The sequence below is a fragment of the Protomyctophum bolini genome (assembly GCF_963924005.1).
Source record: "Protomyctophum bolini genome assembly, chromosome: 14".
In the NCBI taxonomy this organism is placed as follows: Eukaryota; Metazoa; Chordata; class Actinopteri; order Myctophiformes; family Myctophidae; genus Protomyctophum; species Protomyctophum bolini.
The window spans coordinates 2,815,628-2,836,244 of NC_137875.1; the positions used below are offsets into that span (position 1 = coordinate 2,815,628).

Genomic DNA, 20,617 nt, shown 5'->3' on the forward strand with positions numbered 1-20,617 from the left:
CTGTAACTCTGAGAGTGTACATGTACAACCTCTCCACCAATAGTTTTACATTATGATAAAACATTGTTTTAAAAAAAATAAAGTAATGTCACGCACATATGTGTTTTCCAGTGAATATGGAAAGGCTTGTTGATTGATTTGGAAGAGATTGTGAAGGTCTGGTTCCAAAAATGAACCAGTATTTAACCCATTCTGACCGGGCACCCATTTTGGTGTCGGCATCGTGTTATGCTTTAGCTATTGAAAAATAGCAGATCTACAAGCTCATATCGCGCCACCGAGTGGCGCGATACGAGCTTGTAGGTCTGCTATTTTTGAAAAATTTGAAGAACGACTGACATTTTTAGAATCTGATCTCAGGTCAGAATGGGTTCATCAGACCAGTGTGTGTCCAGTGGAAACCTCGTGTGAATCTGATCTCAGGTCAGAATGGGTTAATATGTAAAATCCATGATATTTACATTGCAATGAATGAGCCTGGCTGAAAAGTGGGGGTGTCTAAGTGGGAGAAGGGCGGGGCTTAGCTAAAGGTGAATTAGAAGAAAGAAGAAAAACAAACAAAAAGTCTTTTTTTTCCCCCCGTCTTTCTATTTATTGTCATGAGTCGTCAGCTGCCGAGTTGTCTTTGTCCGCGGCTTTAATTAAAAGGTCTTTAAATAAATACTTTTTGAAACGTCTATGGGGGGAAATGAATGGGGGAATTATTAATTATTTCCTGAGCCCTCGCAGGGGGCGGGACTGTGACTCTCTATGGAGAGCGCACATAATGCCGTTGGAGTTGAGTGGAGTTTAGGAAACGCAACGCCAGTGTGGAGGGCTCCTTTCAACATTTTTATTTTTTGGTGGCTTTCGCCTTTATTTTATATTTTTCATGGAGGGACAGACAGTAGGCTGACAAGAAATGGGGAGAGAGATGGAGGGGGGGGGGGGGGTGACATGCAGTAAAGGCCGTCGGGATCGGGAGTCGAACCCACGGCCACACTGCCAGACTGGATCACCAGCCAATGTGCCTGGACCGCTGAGCCACGGCCCAGGCCTCCATTCAACATTTGGGCCACCTGGTCCTGTCAGAAACATCTCCTCCAGTGTGGGCGGGGCTCCTTTCACTCCTGGTCCTGTCAGAAACCAGCTCAGTGGCCTTGTGGTTAGAGTGTCCGCCCTGAAACTTGGAGGTCGGGGGTTCGATCCCCGGCCGGGTCATACCAAAGACTGTAAAAAAAAATGGGACCCAATGCCTCTCCCTGCTTGGCACTCAGCATCAATGGGGTTGGATTGGGGGGGTCAAATCTACTAATCAAATGATTCCCGAGCGCGGCACGGCTGCAGCTCACCGCTCCAAGAGAGAGATGGGTCAAATGCGGCGAACACATTTCACTGCGGTGACGTGTGTGACAAATCGACTAAATTGTATGACTTTGACTTTGACTTTGAATCGTCTCCGAGGTGACATGTTGTTTTGTTTCGGTTGTCGTGCAGATGAAGGACCTCCAGGACTCTCTGGTGTCGGCGGGCTCTCAGAGCGAACAGCTCCGCTCTCAGCTGCACGCCGTCAGTCAGGACAAGCACAGCCACGCCCAGGAAGTGGTCGCCCAGCACAGGAAGTTGCAGGAAGCCCAGGAGAGGGTCAGTGTACAACATGGGAGGGAGGGACCATGAATATGATGTACCATGTGACATGTACAGTGCCGTGTGACATGTACAGTACCTTGTGTTTATACATGTACAGTACCTTGTTTATACATGTACAGAACCTTGTGTACAGTACCTTAAGTGTACATACAGGTACAGTAGTACCATGTGTGTATACATGTACACAGTATAAAAGAACACTGTGAGAAGCAGTGCCTCTCACACGTTTTCATGTCAAGGACCCCGCGCTACAAGCTTGTAGGTCTGCTATTGTTTTTTAAAATCATGAACATGTGGTGCAAAGCTTTGAATATATATTCTTTCAAAGAGAACGTTTTTAACTAAAATCTTTGCTTCTGGGAGGAGGTCGTCCCTGAAACAACACATTTTCAGATGGGGGGGTCAGCGGCCAATTTAATATATTTTTGGGGGTCCTTGACATGAAATATTGAGAACCACTGATATACTGATTCTTTTTTTAATTTCGACGTCAGGCCTAAATGGGTTAATGTGCTTCCAGGTGGAGCAGCTGGAGGCCAGCGTTCGGAGGCTGGACAGGGAGAAGGAGGACGCCTGTCATTCTCAGAAGGAGCAGCAGGAGGCGCTCACGGCGTCTGTGCAGGACGAGAACCACAGGCTGCGGAGACAAAGCCAGGAGCTACAGCACAGGGTACGCCCATAGAGTATATACATGACTATATATTTCACTATACAGTTTTCATGTCATATGAAAGCAGGGAATCATAGCTTCAAATTGACATATTGGTTGTTCAGTTTGACCCACCAGTTGTGGAGATATGGCTTATAGGGTAATGTCTTGCAGAGAAACAGCGAGTTGAGAAAACAGGCTTGAAAGGTTCACTTTCTGTGGTCTCTAACATTACACCTATAGCTACATGTTTAAGCATTTATTTCATGTTTACACGTCTTCTGTGGACTCCAACATTACACCTAGCTACATGTTTAAGCATTTATTTCATTTTCATTTATTTTATTTACATGTCGAACCCGGGACCTTCTAGCTGTGAGGTGACAGCGCTATACCGACCGTGTCCCTGACATTTTTCATCATAGTTTTAGTCAATGAAATCAACACCGATTAATAACTGTGCGTGTGTGTGTGTGTGTGTGTGTGTGTGTGTGTGTGTGTGTGTGTCCTCAGCTGTCAGAGTGCTCGGCCCAGATAGAGGAGGTCCACACACTGAAACAGGAGTGTGTGGTTCTGCGCTCCCAACACAGCCAGCTGCACACGGCCAGAACCCAGGCCCACGAGCAGGTAGGACCACCCACGAGGCATTCATTCATATGTTCTATTTCCTTTGATCTGTCACGCAATATTTATTTCGACCACGCAAGCGAACTTCTGGTGATGGTTCTGTGTACAGTGGGGACCTCATGTTTAATTTTATACATGTTTGGTCTTGGTGATGGTTCTGCGTCACATGGTGTCCTGGGGTGCATACTTAGTTTAGACTAGTCATTAGTTAGACATGGGTTAAGGTTAGGTTTAGGTGTGCTGCCCCGTGGGAGGTTAGGTTTAGGGTGAGGGTTTGAGATAGTAGGTTGTAGTTGTAGGACTAATGACTGGTCTGACCAATGACTGGTCTGCACCCCGTGGTCCTTTATCGTGGTTTATGACGGCTCGCCGTCATAATGCTACATACATTAACATCGGCAGGGCCGCGCTTCGATGCCTCTCGGCGCCAAAGGCCAGATTAGTAGTAGCACGTGTGCTGCATGTGCGTGCGTGCGGACCGCTCTGTCACTGATGTAGATGATGTCATCAGGGCTGTGTTTACTAATATTTCAGGGCTGTGTTTACTAATATGTCAGGGCAGTGTTTACTAATATTTCAGGGCTGTGTTTACTAATATTTCATAGCTGTGTTTACTAATATGTCAGGGCTGTGTTTACTAATATGTCAGGGCTGTGTTTACTAATATGTCAGGGCAGTGTTTACTAATATTTCAGGGCTGTGTTTACTAATAAATCAGGGCTGTGTTTACTAATATTTCAGGGCAGTGTTTACTAATATTTCAGGGCTGTGTTCACTAATATTCCTTCCCCTGTTCCAGGCGGTGCGCGCGGACACGGCTCTGTCCCTGGTCCAGGCGCAGCACCTTCGGGAGCTGGCGGAGGCGCGGGAGGCGGCGGGCAGCGCCCCCCAGGGGCAGCTGGAGGTCCTGCGCTCCGGCCTGGAGGAGGAGAGCGGCCGGAGGAGGAGGCTGGAGGAGGCGCTGCGCTCCCAGACCCAGCAGGCCTCCTCAACGCTCGGCATGCAGCAGGTTCGTGATGGGGAGGCCTAATCGGATTGAATTAAAAAAGACATTAAACAACGTTAAACTCACTTTGACACTCGATCTGCCATTCACTTTATGCATGTGCATACCCTCTATATTAGACAATGACTAGCCTGAGCTTTTCTGTCTACTGGTTTTCAACCAGTAGACAGGGCTGCATTATTGTAGGTTCTGGTATTTTTTATAAAGAAGTCCATTCATGAACTCACCATCCTGAAACGAACTCTGTGTGCGTGTGTGTGCGCGCGCGTGTGCATGCGTGTGCGTGTGTGTGTGTGTGTGTGTGTGTGTGTGTGTGTGTGTGTGTGTGTGTGTGTGTGTGTGTGTGTGTGTGTGTGTGTGTGTGTGTGTGTGTGTGTGTGTGTGTGTGTGTGTGTGTGTGTGTGTGTGTGTGTGCGTGTGCGTGCAGGAGCAGTATGAGCGGGTCATGTCCAACATGCAGCAGCAGATGGAGGAGATGGAGATGAAACTGAAGAGTGTCAGACTGGTGCTGCAGGACAAAGTCTCCCAGCTCAAAGACCAGGTACCTTTAAACACACAGGTACCTACCTACAGGTACCTCTAAGGTACCTACAGGTACCTCTCTAAGGTACCTATACAGACTGGTGCTGCAGGACAAAGTCTCCCAGATCAAAGACCAGGTACCTTTAAACACACAGGTACCTACCTACAGGTACCTCTAAGGTACCTACAGGTACCTATACAGACTGGTGCTGCAGGACAAAGTCTCCCAGCTCAAAGACCAGGTACCTTTAAACACACAGGTACCTACCTACAGGTACCTCTAAGGTACCTACAGGTACCTCTCTAAGGTACCTATACAGACTGGTGCTGCAGGACAAAGTCTCCCAGATCAAGTAACGGGTACCTATAAACACGGTTACCTACAGGGACCTCTATGGTACCTACAGGTACCTCTAAGTTTCCTATACAGACAGGTACCTCTAAGGTACCTATACAGACTGGTGCTGCAGGACAAAGTCTCCCAGATCAAAGACCAGGTACCTTTAAACACACAGGTACCTACCTACAGGTACCTCTAAGGTACCTACAGGTACCTCTCTAAGGTACCTACAGGTACCTATACAGACTGGTGCTGCAGGACAAAGTCTCCCAGCTCAAAGACCAGGTACCTTTAAACACACAGGTACCTACCTACAGGTACCTCTAAGGTACCTACAGGTACCTCTCTAAGGTACCTATACAGACTGGTGCTGCAGGACAAAGTCTCCCAGATCAAGTAACGGGTACCTATAAACACGGTTACCTACAGGGACCTCTATGGTACCTACAGGTACCTCTAAGTTTCCTATACAGACAGGTACCTCTAAGGTACCTACAGGTACCTATACAGACTGGTGCTGCAGGACAAAGTCTCCCAGCTCAAAGAACAGGTACCTTTAAACACACGGGTACCTACAGGTACCTCTCTAAGGTATATATATATTTGGGGGTCCTTGATATGAAACTGTTTGAGAACCACTGACATAGAAACATGGGGGTTTTTTTTTCAGAAAACTGTCAGGATTTAGAAGGTATCTGTAGAATCGTCCTACTCCTTCACCCTGGCGTATACCGTTCAGTGTTAACCCTTTGGTCTCCTTGTCGCTGCAGATGTCAAAGAGCGCCAAGTCGAGCGTCCTGCTGAAGGAGCTGTACGTGGAGAACTCTCAGCTGATGAAGGCTCTGCAGGTGACGGAGCAGCGGCAGAAGAGCGCCGAGAAGAAGAGCTTCCTGCTGGAGGACAAGGTCTCCGCCCTCAACAAGCTCCTCAAGGACATTGTCTCCGCCTCCATGGTCACGTAGCCTCCTTCCTCCTCCTACGCCCCAATCCTAACGCTGTCATGACCTGAACGGGTTCGCTATCACGTTTGATCACACCATTGATTGGTCGGGAAGTGTAGGTTGCCTATACTGACCTGTCGAGATCTCAGTTAAGGTGCATTCTGTGTAGCCTGGGTTCGAACGCCTAGCCTGATTCGCTGTGTTCCGTGGTATTTGTTTTCTGTCACTTGGCTACTCAGTCTGGCCAGCAGGAGGCAGCAGACTGGCATTTCATAACGTCGCCACCTTTTTTCGTAGCCACGTTGTTGCTGATACGTCATCAGCCAGCGCCACTCTGCCCATGCTTCTCTCTGATGTCATCAGCCGGCGCCACTCTGCCCATGCTTCTCTCTGATGTCATCAGCCAGCGCCACTCTGCCCATGCTTCTCTCTGATGTCATCAGCCAGCGCCACTCTGCCCATGCATCTCTCTGATGTCATCAGCCAGCGCCGCTCTGCCCATGCTTCTCTCTGATGTCATCAGCTGGCGCCACTCTGTCCACGCTTCTCACTGTTGGAAAAGAATAGCGCCAGTTCAACAAACACTCCAGAGTAAAAACCTACGGGTAAAAAGTAAACGTTGATTTGATTTAGTAGTCTTGACGGCTGTGTTTGTGAGTTTAGTGAATGATAAGGGGACGTCGCAGGACAACAGCAGTAGCTGTGTGTGTGTGGGGTGAGTTTAGTGAACGATAAGGGGACGTTGCAGGACAACAGCAGTAGCTGTGTGGGGTGAGTTTAGTGAACGATAAGGGGACGTTGCAGGACAACAGCAGTAGCTGTGTGGGGTGAGTTTAGTGAACGATAAGGGGACGTTGCAGTGCGCATTGATGCGACGTCAAACTGGTGTTCTTTTTTTCCCCAATCCGCACCACAGACCAATCGGAAGCCACGGGTCCAGTTCACCCTTTTACATGTCCCGCCTACCTTGGGAGATAGTTCCCTTTCCAGACTGAGTAGCGAAGTGACAAAACAGATTCACAGAACGCAGCGAATCAGGCTATATTCTGTGGGGTTGAAGACGGCTGCTGTTTGGACCGAGACAGACCTGTTTGGACCTCACCCTCAGTATTCCGTTCTCTCTCATTCCTCAAAGTCAGTAGTTCTCAAACGTTTTCATTTCCAGGACCCCCCCCCTCCTCAGTTTGATATGCTGCGCAAACTTTAACTTGTTCATTTCACTCTTGAGAGTCCAAATGGAACCAAATGGACGGGTGCCATTTTGGTTCTTTAACTGTCAGTCATTTAGCTGTGGGACCCCCGCCCCACTCTGAGAACCATCGCACAAAGCCATCGAGGTTGGCTGCTGTAACTCGTCTAAACTTTATAGCTTTCTGGGAAGCATTTAAAACACATACTGTATGACAGACAATGGAGCCGAAGTCAGACCAGTGTTGGAAGTGATCACCCGTGGCTAGCCGCTAGCCACTGGCTACCAGCCGCTAGCCACTGGCTACCAGCCGCTAGCCACTGGCTACCAGCCGCTAGCCACTGGCTACCAGCCGCTAGCCACAGGCTACCAGCCCGCTAGCCACTGGCTACCAGCGTCTAGCTTCCAGCCACTAGCCACTGGCTACCAGCCGCTAGCCACAGGCTACCAGCCCGCTAGCCACTGGCTACCAGCGTCTAGCTTCCAGCTGCTAGCCACAGGCTACCAGCTGCTAGCCACTAGCCACTGGCTACCAGCCACTAGCCACTGGGTACCAGCTGCTAGCCACTGGCTACCAGCCGCTAGCCACAGGCTACCAGCTGCTAGCCACTAGCCACTGGCTACCAGCCGCTAGCCACAGGCTACCAGCTGCTAGCCACTAGCCACTGGCTACCAGCCACTAGCCACTGGGTACCAGCTGCTAGCCACTGGCTACCAGCCGCTAGCCACAGGCTACCAGCTGCTATAGCCACTGTTCTATCTCTATGGTGGCTTAGCTTAGCCTAGAGTTCTGGCATGTTGGTTGCCGATCGGCCACTGTGGTTGGTTGTCAAAACAAAGATTAGTTTCCTGCAAAAAAATCTATATCTACGGTACATTTACTATATATAATATGAGTTTATAATTATAACGTCAGTCTGCTCATTGAGACGGGACAGTTCTGTGGACTCGCGGGACAGCACTAGAGTGAACTATCTCAGCCACGAAGGTATTATATACTGTAAATATATTATGTACAGCATGTACTGTCTTTTGTTTTTATATATTAATCAAATATTTTTTATTTTTTGTTTGTTATTTTAAAAAGAAAAGGTCAAAGCACAACTTTATTTTTTATGAAGGTCAAGCCAGGGGTCAAATAAATGAAGTATAGTTTCTATGTCTTCTACAGAAAGCAGGTTCTTTAACCCATTCTGACTGGGAACCCGTTTTGGTGTTAGCGTCATGTTATGCTTTAGCTATTGAAAAATAGCAGATCTACAAGCTCATAGCGCGCCACCGAGTGGCGCGCTAGGAGCTTGTAGGTCTGCTATTTTTGAAAAATCGAAGAACGACTGACATTTTTTAGAATCTGATCTCAGGTCAGAATGGGTTCATCCGACCAGTGTGTGTCCAGTGGAAACCTTGTATGAATCTGATCTCAGGTCAGAATGGGTTAAACGTTAATTTAACCGACGGGAGATGAAGAGTCGTCGTCGTCGTCGCCGTGGAGATGGAGCCGATCGATCGCAACGCCGCGCGGCCCAGCGATTCACCGCTGCGCTAAAACCGCCGATCTACACGCTCCACAACGCAGCGCGCCGCCGCACCGTGGCACGGCGTTTTGAAGCGTAAAGCTTTCGCTTTATGTTTTTTATTTTTTTAACTTAACTTTTGAACGTGAAGTCTGTCTGCGTTGTTTCAACGGACCAATGAAAAGTATTCGCTCGTTGCCCGCCGCTAATCCCCTGAAAAGCTAACGGACGTGGACGTTTACCAGCGAGTCGTACAGAACGGCACAAGCAGCACTCGTATCGGACCCCGAGACTCACATCACGAGTTTGTAAAAGTCTAGCGGGATTTAACCGTGGCAGTAAGTGATTATTATTATCGTTATTATTATTATTATTATTATTATTGTTTATGTTGTTGTTTTGTTGAAATAAGTGTTAAATAGCTCTATATATTCAGAGTGTTTTTAATTCGGTTACGGTCGGGGGTTCACGGAGTAAACAGAAAATGAATTTACCGGTGTCTGCTTACCGCGATAAGCAGACACAATGAATTAGAATAAACCCTACCTATTCTATTCCATTTCTCGCACTATTTCCCATTCCAAGTGCATGTCAGCTCCTTTAGCGCTGCTATTCCAAAGCTCCCTCAGGTACATATTTAAACTATTTTCAGCGATGGTATAATATTTTTTTCGGTGGGTATAGATCTTGTTGTCTCATTTTGAAAGTAGCTCTCAAGTAAAAAAAAATAAAAAGTGTGAGCACCCCTGCTCTGTGGCAATGGTTTTACTATCACAATATAGAGCTATTTAACACCTTTTACTGAACAAACTATTACAATATAGACAACAGAGCTTTATTGCCCTAACAAAAACCTTTCTACCAAAAAGTATCACTTTTACCCTCTGCCTTTTTAATGTGTGTCTGTATTTTAATGACGTTTATTCCATGAAGGTGACGACCAAAAAGCACAGTATTTTTACCAGATGTAACGTTTTGACGCTCCGTCTGTCAAATCTGAACATTGTCTTTTTTTATTCCCTGATCCCGACGCACTGCTATATATTCAACCTGTCCATTCCTAAGTTATTTGAACCGTGAAAGATGTTCTCCTTGTAGTTGTTTGAACGGTGAAAGATGTTCTCCTTGTAGTTGTTTGAACGGTGAAAGATGTTCTCCTCGTAGTTGTTTGAACGGTGAAAGATGTTCTCCTTGTAGTTGTTTGAACGGTGAAAGATGTTCTCCTTGTAGTTGTTTGAACGGTGAAAGATGTTCTCCTTGTAGTTGTTTGAACGGTGAAAGATGTTCTCCTTGTAGTTGTTTGAACGGTGAAAGATGTTCTCCTTGTAGTTGTTTGAACGGTGAAAGATGTTCTCCTTGTAGTTGTAGTTCTCGTTGTAGTTGTAGTTTTAAAGACAAGTTGGACACACTGTCTGTCGTACGCTGCTCAGTCCTATCGTGTTAATCATTATTGTACAATCGTAACTGACCCAAGGAGTATAAATAAAATGTCCTGTTTTGTTTTATCTCAACTCTCAACTGTCCTGAGTTTTTTTCCACTGAACACTGAATGCAAATCAAAGTGCTGTCGCCTCACAGAAGGTCCTGGGTTCGATTCCTGCAGTGGGTGCTGGTGGGGCGTGTTCTCTCCTACGCGTCATCGGTGCGGCGGTGCCCATACCCGAGGTGGGCTTGGCGAAAGGGCCGTTCTGTGTGGTGTCTGCATGTTCTCCCCGTGTCCCCTAGGGTAGGTACCCTCACAAAAAACATCCTGGTCTGTATCCTGCCTCCCTCCCCCTGGCCAGGCAGGGCGCCTGATGGAGGGGAAAGGAACTGGTTGGAATAACGTGTTCCTTCCACGCGCTACGACGTCCAACCAGGGAAACTCCCCCCTGTCAGGTTGTAAAGGAGCAACTTGGACACTCAGGCATGAAGGAAGCATGAGTTCAAGTCCGTTGCTCTCCCCTTGTCCCCCATATATGGGGACTAGGTTGGTGGAGGGTGTGTAGAGCCCAGGATCACATTAGATGATCGACACGGGTGAAAAATGGGTTACAAAATCGTGGGATAAAAATATTTTTTTAAGAAGCGTTTTGGACTCCTCATGCATATAAGGAAGCATGAGTTCAGTCCGCTGCTCTCCCCATGTTGGCAGAGGAAGTGTGTGGAGCCCAGGATTATTGTTATTATTAGATAGGCCTAATTGACACTGGGTGAAAAAATGTGTTGCAAAATTGTGTGATGAAAAATTTACCAAAAAACAAAAGAATGCAAATCAATGCTAAACTTGCAGCAGGTTTGCATAGGAAATATAAATGCAATGCAATTTGCAATGCAATACAATACAATGCATCACGTTATAAAACATGAAACTGTTGCATTGTACATATAGGTTGTATTGAGTTGTACTTGAAATGTACTGTAATCCTGCAAACTGTTAATAAATAATTCAGTCAATCAATGAGTTTATAGCCTAGGCTAATTTGCGACCCCAGTCCCAGCTGGTTAAGCCTTTCTATACAATTATCTATCTATGATAAAAAACTATAATTTAATACAAAAAATACACGATGATGCATTCAATTCTAATGTAAAGTACACAACATCAATATTTTAAAATGTTGATATAATTTGGGAATGTTTTGTAGTAGGATTCATATGTTTCTAGTACAAGGACATGTTTATGTATTTATGTAGTTGTCCGTTGTCACCACAAGGTGGCAGCAAAGCCTATATTTTTATAATTATATTGTATCGAGCTGTGAAATGAGGGAAAACTAGTGCTCCACAGGTCTCCACCAGGTCAGGTAGGTTATCCTAGGAGCACAGCTAGGTCTCCACCAGGTCAGGTATAGGTTATCGTGGCCTGCTGGTGGCGCTATAATAGGCCTACCGAGGAACACATGACTATAGAGATACTGTGTGTACTGAATAGTGATTAATCTGTGTACCCCAAATGGAACTATATAGGAGATCACACCCCCCAATCACCAGAAACCTAACCTCACAAAAACTAGCCGGCGCTTTAAAACAAGCGCCCATCGACTCGCAGGCTCTGCGTAAAAGGAAGTCCTCTCCTCTCCTCTCCTCTCCTCTCCTCTCCTCTCCTCTCCTCTCCTCTCTCCCCCCCCCCCCCCCCCCTCTCTCTCTCATTGTCCCCTGAGGTATAGGATCAAATGTCTGGTTCCACAGAGTACAGACGACCACATTGTAGATGTGCAGAATCCGCAGATGACACCTTGTAGTTCAACACAACAGGTAGGCCTGCCTATCTATCTATCTATCTATCTATCTATCTATCTATCTATCTATCTATCTATCTATCTATCTATCTATCTATCTAGGCTTGTCTGTCTGTCTGTGTCTATACATTGATTGAGACACACACACACACACACACACACACACACACACACACACACACACACACGTTGTGCCTACATGCCTTTTTTATAAGTTTGGGTGCCAGGGAGAATTACTGTATATGCATGTATGGACTATGGATTGATTTGTTGACTAAAACTATGCCGAAAACTGCTTGTTCGTCGACTACCATTTGTGAGCTTGTAGAGCTGCTATTTTCAAAACGGACGAAATGTGTATAAGGGCTGAAGTTGGTATGTTTTGTAATAAAAATCTACAAAGTTACTAGTAACTAAAGTTGTCAATAAACTTGCACCTGTGGCTTATTATAAGACACAGAGCATTAAGACATTATGAAAGGAATGTAATAAACATTTGAATGATATTGCAGGCCCGAAGCAATGAATCAAAACCAAACACAAAGACAGCGAGCGTGCGTGCGTGCGTGCGTGCGTGCGTGCGTGCGTGCGTGCGTTCGCGTGGTGACCTCTGTGTTCTCCGCTGTGTGGAGTCGGCAGCGGAGGATATTCCAGAATATTCCTCATTTGGACACAGCGTTCCGTTTGGGGGCACAGCATTCCACGAGAAAAAAACAACTAAAACAACGGAGTTAAATCTAATTATGTGTAATTAACCAGACAGTGGCCTTGTGGTTAGAGTGTCCGCCCTGAGACCGGGAGGTCGGGGGTTCGATCCCCGGCCGGGTCATACCAAAGACTCAAAATGCCTCCCTGGTTGGCACTCGAACACCCTAGGGTTGGATTAGGCGGTGAAATCAACTAATCAAATTATTCCCGAGCGCGGCACGGCTGCGGCTCACCTCTCCAAGAGATGCGGTCAAATCCAGGAGAACATTATTTCACTGCGGCAACAGTGTGTGACAAATCGTACGACTTTGACATTGAATCTGCGGCTCAGGATGTGATTTTTCGATAGCCTCTCTATACTTCTGTTTCCTTCGAGACTGCAGCAACTCCGGTGTTTCTACACAAGATAAGACAGTGTGCTGTTCACTGACATTTGATCCCCCCCTCCCCCTCCCCATACAGCAGACAGTATTGTTGTTCACATGGGCAGATGTAAAAGATGCAGTCTACCATTCATTGTCAATGGAAGCCAGCGTCATCACGTTGCACAGACGATGGTGCGTGTGTATGTATAGCTGCGTATGTATAGCTGCTCCAAATCAACTCCCAACGCGTCTTTGCATCTTTCCATCTGCCCGCGTGTGAACGCACCATATGAGCTCTGGCGGCCGGGTGGTGTTGAGGTCATGTGACGGTATGAGGTCAGAGAGGTCAGCTGGTATTGAGGTCGCTCACCTGAAACCTGAAACCTGCTTTCCTCCTGTATGGTGTCTGTCCAGAGAGGCCCCTGCTCTATTAAACATGTACTGTAGATCAGGGCCGTGCAGAGAGCACTGGGGGGGCAGGGGCTCAAACTCCAGAAAAGGGCACATGTGTGTGGGTGGTCTTTTTGTGGAGTCCTTCCCTTGTGCCATTTCATGTCATTGGACAGTAAAATAAGCAATAATTATGTTCTCATTAGTCTGAAACTAAAACTGACTGATGGCAGATTAAAAGATAATTCATTATGATGGTGGAATTTATCATCACTTGTCAAATGTTCGTCTTGAAGGGCCAATGGCACTTATTGGCCCCCCACATAAGCCCTTCTTGGCCCCCCACATAAGCCCTTATTGGCCCCCCACATAAGCCCTTCTTGGCCCCCCACACAAGCCCCAAGAAAGGGCACTTTCTGTAAAAGGGCAGGTGCTCAGTTCCATTTGTACAGAGACCAGTACGTGCCGCGGTCTCGACTTTATACTGCATGTCACTCCCACCCATTTCTCTCTCCCCCATTTCCTGTCAGCCTACTGTCTGTCCCTCTATAAAAAAATATAAAATAAACTTGAAAGCCGCGAAAAAAACAGGAAAGTGGGAGGTAGAGAAGGGGAGAGCAGCCATGCAGCAAAGGTCGTCATGGACGGGACTCGAACACGCACCGCGCTGTCAGGCCAGAGCCTATATGTGACATGGAATCCTATAGGCCAGCGGGCGCCCCTCCTTTGTACAGAGTTATACAGACCTGTAAGGGTCCATTTGGTTCCATTCGTACACTCTCAGAAGTCAGGACAGATTCACCATTTGATTCAAACTGTTCCCGAGTTTGACTCAAACAGACTCTGTGCAGTGAATCTGCCCTTAGGCGCGCTGTGCTAACACAAAGCTGTGTGTGTGTGTGTGTGTGTGTGTGTGTGTGTGTGTGTGTGTGTGTGTGCGTGCCCGTTCCAGAGCGCCGTGGAACGATGAAGGTGTGGCCGCTGGTCTTCCTCCTGATGCTGACTGAGGAGGTGTTGAGGGTTTGTAAATCCAAATGTGAGCCCGCGGGACAAATCAGCCCTCAGCTGCTTCTGGCAGACATTCAAGGGGTTGGACCAAATATGCATCCGGCAGCAAGCCCAATAGAGCGTCGCAGTCCCGCCCCCTTTCACGACGCCGGCGTGAGACCCTGAAGTGAATATTCCACCAGTGTGTGTCCAGTGGAAACCTCGTAATGAATCTGATCTCAGGTCAGAATGGGTTAAAGACGTTTACGCCGCGGACAAAAGCCAACTGGAGTTGTGACACATCATGACAACAAACACAATGTTTTGGGCCGAACAAATTATTACAACAAAGCAGAAAAACAACAACAAAAAAGTGTTGTGTAACCTGCCGTTTTCTTCTTCTTCTTCTTTCTAATTATTTGTTCGGCCCGAAAACTGTGTGTTTGTTGTCATGATTTGTCACAACTCGTCTCGAGTTGGCTTCGTACGACGCTTAACCCATTCTGACCTGAGATCAGATTCATACGAGGTTTCCACTGGACACACACTGGTCTGATTAACCCATTCTGACCTGAGATCAGATTCTAAAAATGTCAGTCGTTCTTCGAATTTTTCAAAAATAGCAGACCTACAAGCTCGTATCGCGCCACTCGGTGGCGCGATATGAGCTTGTAGATCTGCTATTTTTCAATAGGTAAAGCATAACATGATGCTAACACCAAAATGGGTGCCCGGTCAGAATGGGTTAAAAGGGTCTTTCAATAAATACTTTTTGAAATGTCTACGGGGAAAATGAACGGGGGGATCATTTCCTGGGCCCTGGTGGTAGGGGGCGGGACGAGGAGGGGCACTGTACGAAGCCACAGCTGTCAGTGGACTCACATGTTAACACTGCATCATGTCGGGGCACGGAAGGGAAAGTAGGGGGGACTCTAATATTTACTATTCTGTCGCAACGCGGCTCAAGGCCACAAAACTTTACTTTTATCTGCAAAAAGAAAGTTGGCGTAAAAATAATGGCGTAAGCAGGATTCAAAACCCAGGAGGTATGGATTGAATGCCTATTGACTATAACGATCTAGCTGCTGGAATGCTTTTCCAGACTCTACTAGATTATAACAACGCCCGACTCATGTAAAAACAAAAAAAAGAGGGGGTAAGAAGGGGCAAGGCTTCCCTCCCCATATTTCTGACAGATATGGCTGAGGGCTGATTTCACCCAACACCCCAATATGACAATGTATTTATTGTATTTATTTATTGGACAGGGACAATGCACATTAATCAACACGTCATTCTTTTAAAATCCACGTACACTTTCCATCTGTATAGTCCCTATGGGCAGGCTCTTAAAAAAGGGATGATAAAACCATACAATAAATGTAGAATACTATATGTAGGCCTAAATGTAGAATACTATATGTAGGCCTATACTATATGCATCGTTGCTGTCGGGAAGAAACTATTCTTTATTAGGCTACTTTTTGTGTTTTCTATATTTTATTTGTTGTGTGAATTAGCGCCCTACTTCGGGACCACTATGCCGCAGTCACTATAAGCTATAGTGAGCTATAGTGAGCTTGTGGATCAGTCTCAATAGAGCACCGAAGTCCTGACGTAACTCGCTCATCCCGACGATTCCCCTGGTTCGCGGAAGTAATTTCTCTATGGAGAACAACATGGGGTGATCTTAATATCGTCTACTATAAGCGTTGTGGTCCAAAAATAAACAAGCTGTCTCGGCGTTATTGTCAGTTCGTTATTGTCATTCTAGCGAAAATCTAACTAATTCAGCAGCAGTAACATTAGCGTTTTCTCTCAGTCAGTTGATTGTTCATATCCATATGAGTGAAGCGGCCGGGGTGACATGTTTATTTTTCAAACACAGTTGTTATATGAGGCGATCTAAAATCGCCTCAATGGGGATTTCAATGCAACTAAACAAATACATGAACCTGGGGACTGACGCCCTCTACTGGAAGTGACGTCAGACTTCGGTGCTCTATAAGCTATAGTGAGCTATAGTGAGCTTGTGGATCGGCTAAACTATGAAAGAAATCCCAAACAATTATAACCTTGGTACCCAGTGGTGGTAAAGTATACTTGCGTGTTTTACTTACAGTAAATATGTAAAACACACAAAAAGTGAGAATGTGGAGATGAGAGATTTCTGCTCCGACAGAGATGATAATTCTCCACCAGGTGCATGCTGGGTGGTGTTGTGAGCCGGGCTGTGACTATCAGTCTCAGAGATGATAATTCTCCACCAGGTGCATGCTGGGTGGTGGTGTGAGCCGGGCTGTGACTATCAGTCTCAGAGATGATAATTCTCCACCAGGTGCATGCTGGGTGGTGGTGTGAGCCCGGCTGTGACTATCAGTCTCAGAGATGATCATTCTCCACCAGGTGCATGCTGGGTGGTGTGAGCCGGGCTGTGACTGCAGGGTGGACGTGAAGCTGACCGTCTGCTCCGGGGCGGGTTTCACCCGCTCGCCGCTCGCCCTGCCCTCCTCCACGGAGCTGCTGGACCTCAGCCACAACCGGCTGTCCTCCCTGGGACCACGCTCCTTCCAGGGTGAGCCTCACGACACACCTCACACCTCACCTCACACACACCACACCTCACCTCACCTCACCCACACCTCACACCTCACACCTCACCAGCACCTCAGTCACAACCGGCTGTCCTCCCTGGGACCGCGCTCCTTCCAGGGTGAGACACACCGCACCTCATACCTCACACTCACACTCACACTTCACCTCACACCTCACCTCAGCCACACCTCAGCCACAACCGGCTGTCCTCCCTGGGGCCGCGCTCCTTCCAGGGTGAGCCTCACACACACCACACCACACCACACCTCACCTCACACACACCTCACCTCACCTCACCTCACCTCACCTCACCCACACCTCACCCACACCTCACCCACACCTCACACCTCACACCTCACACCTCACCAGCACCTCAGTCACAACCGGCTGTCCTCCCTGGGGCCGCGCTCCTTCCAGGGTGAGCCTCACACACACCACACCTCACCTCACCTCACCTCACCTCACCTCATAGCTGTAATAATAATAATAACCTCTTCCAAGGGGCTCATAGCTGTAATAATAATAATAATAATAACCTCTTCCAAGGGGCTCGTAAGCTGCGCATCCTGCTGCTCCAGAACAACAGCATCAGCACGGTGGAGGACGGAACCTTCTCCCATCTGGACTTCCTGCTGAGACTGGATCTGAGCTGGAACCGTCTGTCTGTCCTGGGACAGGTCTGTCTGTCTGTCTGTCTGTCTGTCTGTCTGGTCATATGCTGTTTTGTTTTAGCGGTGCCTCCGCTCCATAAGTCCCGCCCCCTGCGAGGGCACCAGATGGAATTCACCATTAATTTTCCCATATAGACGTTTCAAAACGTATTCATTTAAAGACCATTACATCACCTAATGAACATGAGTTGATTAGATGACATTAATATATCAGCGCCTCTCACTTCACACAGGTGTGATTTTTTTTTAATTGTACCAACGTTGTTGTTCTGCGACCGGCAGGGCTTCTCTCTGGGGCTGGGCTTAGAATCTGATCTCAGGTATGATCTCGCCAGGGCTTCTCTCTGGGGCTGGGCTTATAGAATCTGATCTCAGGTCTGATCTCGGCAGGGCTTCTCTCTGGGGCTGGGCTTATAGAATCTGATCTCAGGTCTGATCTCGGCAGGGCTTCTCTCTGGGGCTGGGCTTATAGAATCTGATCTCAGGTCTGATCTCGCCAGGGCTTCTCCCTGGGGCTGGGCTTATAGAATCTGATCTCAGGTCTGATCTCGCCAGGGCTTCTCTCTGGGGCTGGGCTTATAGAATCTGATCTCAGGTCTGATCTCGGCAGGGCTTCTCTCTGGGGCTGGGCTTATAGAATCTGATCTCAGGTCTGATCTCGGCAGGGCTTCTCTCTGGGGCTGGGCTTATAGAATCTGATCTCAGGTCTGATCTCGGCAGGGCTTCTCTCTGGGGCTGGGCTTAGAATCTGATCTCAGGTCTGATCTCGGCAGGGCTTCTCTCTGGGGCTGGGCTTATGGAATCTGATCTCAGGTCTGATCTCGGCAGGGCTTCTCTCTGGGGCTGGGCTTCCTGAAGGAGCTCCAGCTGGCCTACAACCTGCTGTCTGTCCTGGACAGAGACAGCTTCTACCATCTGGACGCTCTGCAGAGACTCAACCTCACAGGTCTGTCTGTTCTGTCTGTTCTGTCTGTTCTGTTCTGTCTGTCTGTCTGTCTGTCTGTCTGTCTGTCTGTCTGTCTGTCTGTCTGTCTGTCTGTCTGTCTGTCTGTCTGTCTGTCTGTCTGTCTGTCTGTCTGTGTAATGCAGTGGTTTTCAACCGGTCTTCCCTGCATGAGGGGGTTCCAGGTGGTCCTAATTGAATTTCACTTTGGTCCAAATAGAACCTAATATCGTATCATTTTGCAATGCAAATAATCGGTATCGAATCGTTTTGCAATGCAAATAATCGATTGTAATACTACATTCTTGTGCGTGGTATTTAGCAATTTTTTTTAGAAGAAAAAATAAAAAAGAGGGGTTTAATTACTTGGTTTAAAAGAAAAAGTCAATATATTTTAAATAGTTACTGTATTGATTTTAAGTCATTGAATCGTATCGTATCGGATCACCATAATGAACCATAATATCGCCCATGGATCGTATCGTCAACCATGTATCGTGATGCATATACGTATATCGCTGTTAGAATGTAAATGTTAATGTAATGAAGTAATCTGATTACAGGTAACCAGATCCACAACATTCAGACCAGGGCGTTCGGCTCCCTGAGTGCGCTGCGACAGCTCCACCTACAGGACAACATGCTAACTGCTCTGAACGCTGGCATGTTCTCCATGCTGCGCTCCCTGGAGGTATTATTAGTAGTAAAAAAAATTGCTTGTAGATCTGGAGGCACACTACTATTTTTTTTTAAGATATTTTTTTTGCGCCATAGGCCTTTTATTGGTTTTTTTGAAGAGACAGACGGTAGCCTGACAGGAAACGGGAGAGAAATGGGGGAAGACATGCAGTAAAGGCCGTGTCGGGCTCGGGACTCGAACCCGCGGCACACTCGGTTACGCCACAGCCTGGGCCTTATTATTATTATTAGTAGTAGTAGTAGTAGTATTAGTATTAGTATTAGTGTTATTGTTATTATTATTATTATGATGAACAGGTGTTGAACCTCAGAGGGAACCTCATCAGTCAGACAGGTGTTGTTGTTGTTGTTATTCTTATGAACAGGTGTTGTTGTTGTTAACAGGTGTTGAACCTCAGAGGGAACCACATCAGCCAGACAGGTGTTGTTGTTGTTGTTGTTATTCTTATGAACAGGTGTTGTTGTTGTTAACAGGTGTTGAACCTCAGAGGGAACCACATCAGCCAGACAGATGGAGACGTGTTGAAGCCGCTGACCAGCCTGATTCTACTCAGTCTGACTCACAACCACATGAGCAACATCCACTTCAAAGTCAGTTTCTGTGTGTGTGCGTGTGTGTGTGTGTGTGTGTGTGTGTGTGTGTGTTTGCACGTGTGTGTGCACGTGTACATGCGTGCGTGTGTGCGTGCGTAGATCGATGGATCTTTCTAGCCCAGTCTATTGGCCATATCTTGCCAGCAAGGTGATACCTATAGGTGATACTTCCCATAGACAGCCCATTCATCCAAACAGAAAAGTCCGCTCTAATTATATTAAATAACGTCAAAATCAGCAACATTTCAGCTGTATAGGCTTGAATTAAAAGCCTTGAATTATCCTCTTTCTATCTGCAAAGTGTTTGTTTAATAAAAATCCACCGTAGAAATGTTATGAGCTACTTCCTGTCAAGAGTATATGGAAGCGCTCATTATCAGTAAAACAACCTCCTGTTGCCTCCTGCATTATGTGCAAGTTCAAAACAGGTGGTGCGCATGCAGGCTGTTGAGTCGATTTACACACTCACAACACCTTGTGAGCTTAGAGATTAAAGAGTATACATGTCCACGATGCCTGCCTGCCTGCCTGCCTGCCTGCCTGCCTGCCTGCCTGCCTGCCTGCCTGCCTGCCTGCCTGCCTGTCTGTCTGTCTGCCTGCCTGCCTGCCTGTATGTATGTTATTTACACTGGAGCTGTTGGACAAAACAAATTTCATTCGGGATTAATAAAGTGTCTGTCTGTCTGTCTGTCTGTCTGTCTGTCTGTCTGTCTGTCTGTCTGTCTGCCTCCCTCCCTCCCTCCCTCCCTCCCTCCCTCTCTCCCCCCAGACGTTCGTGTCTCTCCACACCCACAGCAGTCACATCCTGCTCCAGGGGAACCCGTGGATGTGTGACTGTGAGCTCCAGAGAGTGTTCCGGAAGCTCCGCTCGGTCCAGAGAATCTTCCTGGACGACTACCTCAACCTGAGCTGCCAAGCCCCGCCCATACTGCAGGGGTCATTATTATTATCATTATTATTATTAATTATTATTATTATTTTTAGGGATGTCCCGATGCTCCATACTGCACGGGTCATTATTATCCCA

The 20,617-nt window shown here is 47.1% G+C and overlaps 1 protein-coding gene and 1 long non-coding RNA gene across 2 annotated transcripts in view; both read left to right on the plus strand.

The window, feature by feature from the left end:
• Positions 1-9,911, plus strand: part of ninl (ninein-like) — a gene marked incomplete at its 5' end in the record, with an annotated part of 66,472 nt that extends 56,561 nt beyond the window's left edge. The window contains 6 exons of the mRNA XM_080782025.1: positions 1,477-1,623; positions 2,150-2,299; positions 2,792-2,905; positions 3,705-3,914; positions 4,339-4,452; positions 5,544-9,911. Coding sequence (XP_080638151.1) covers positions 1,477-1,623; positions 2,150-2,299; positions 2,792-2,905; positions 3,705-3,914; positions 4,339-4,452; positions 5,544-5,735 — 927 coding nt within the window. The 3' untranslated portion in view covers positions 5,736-9,911. The remainder of the gene's footprint in view (positions 1-1,476; positions 1,624-2,149; positions 2,300-2,791; positions 2,906-3,704; positions 3,915-4,338; positions 4,453-5,543) is intronic.
• Positions 1-20,617, plus strand: part of LOC308328709 — a 259,110-nt gene that overhangs the window by 56,663 nt on the left and 181,830 nt on the right. The window lies entirely within an intron of this gene.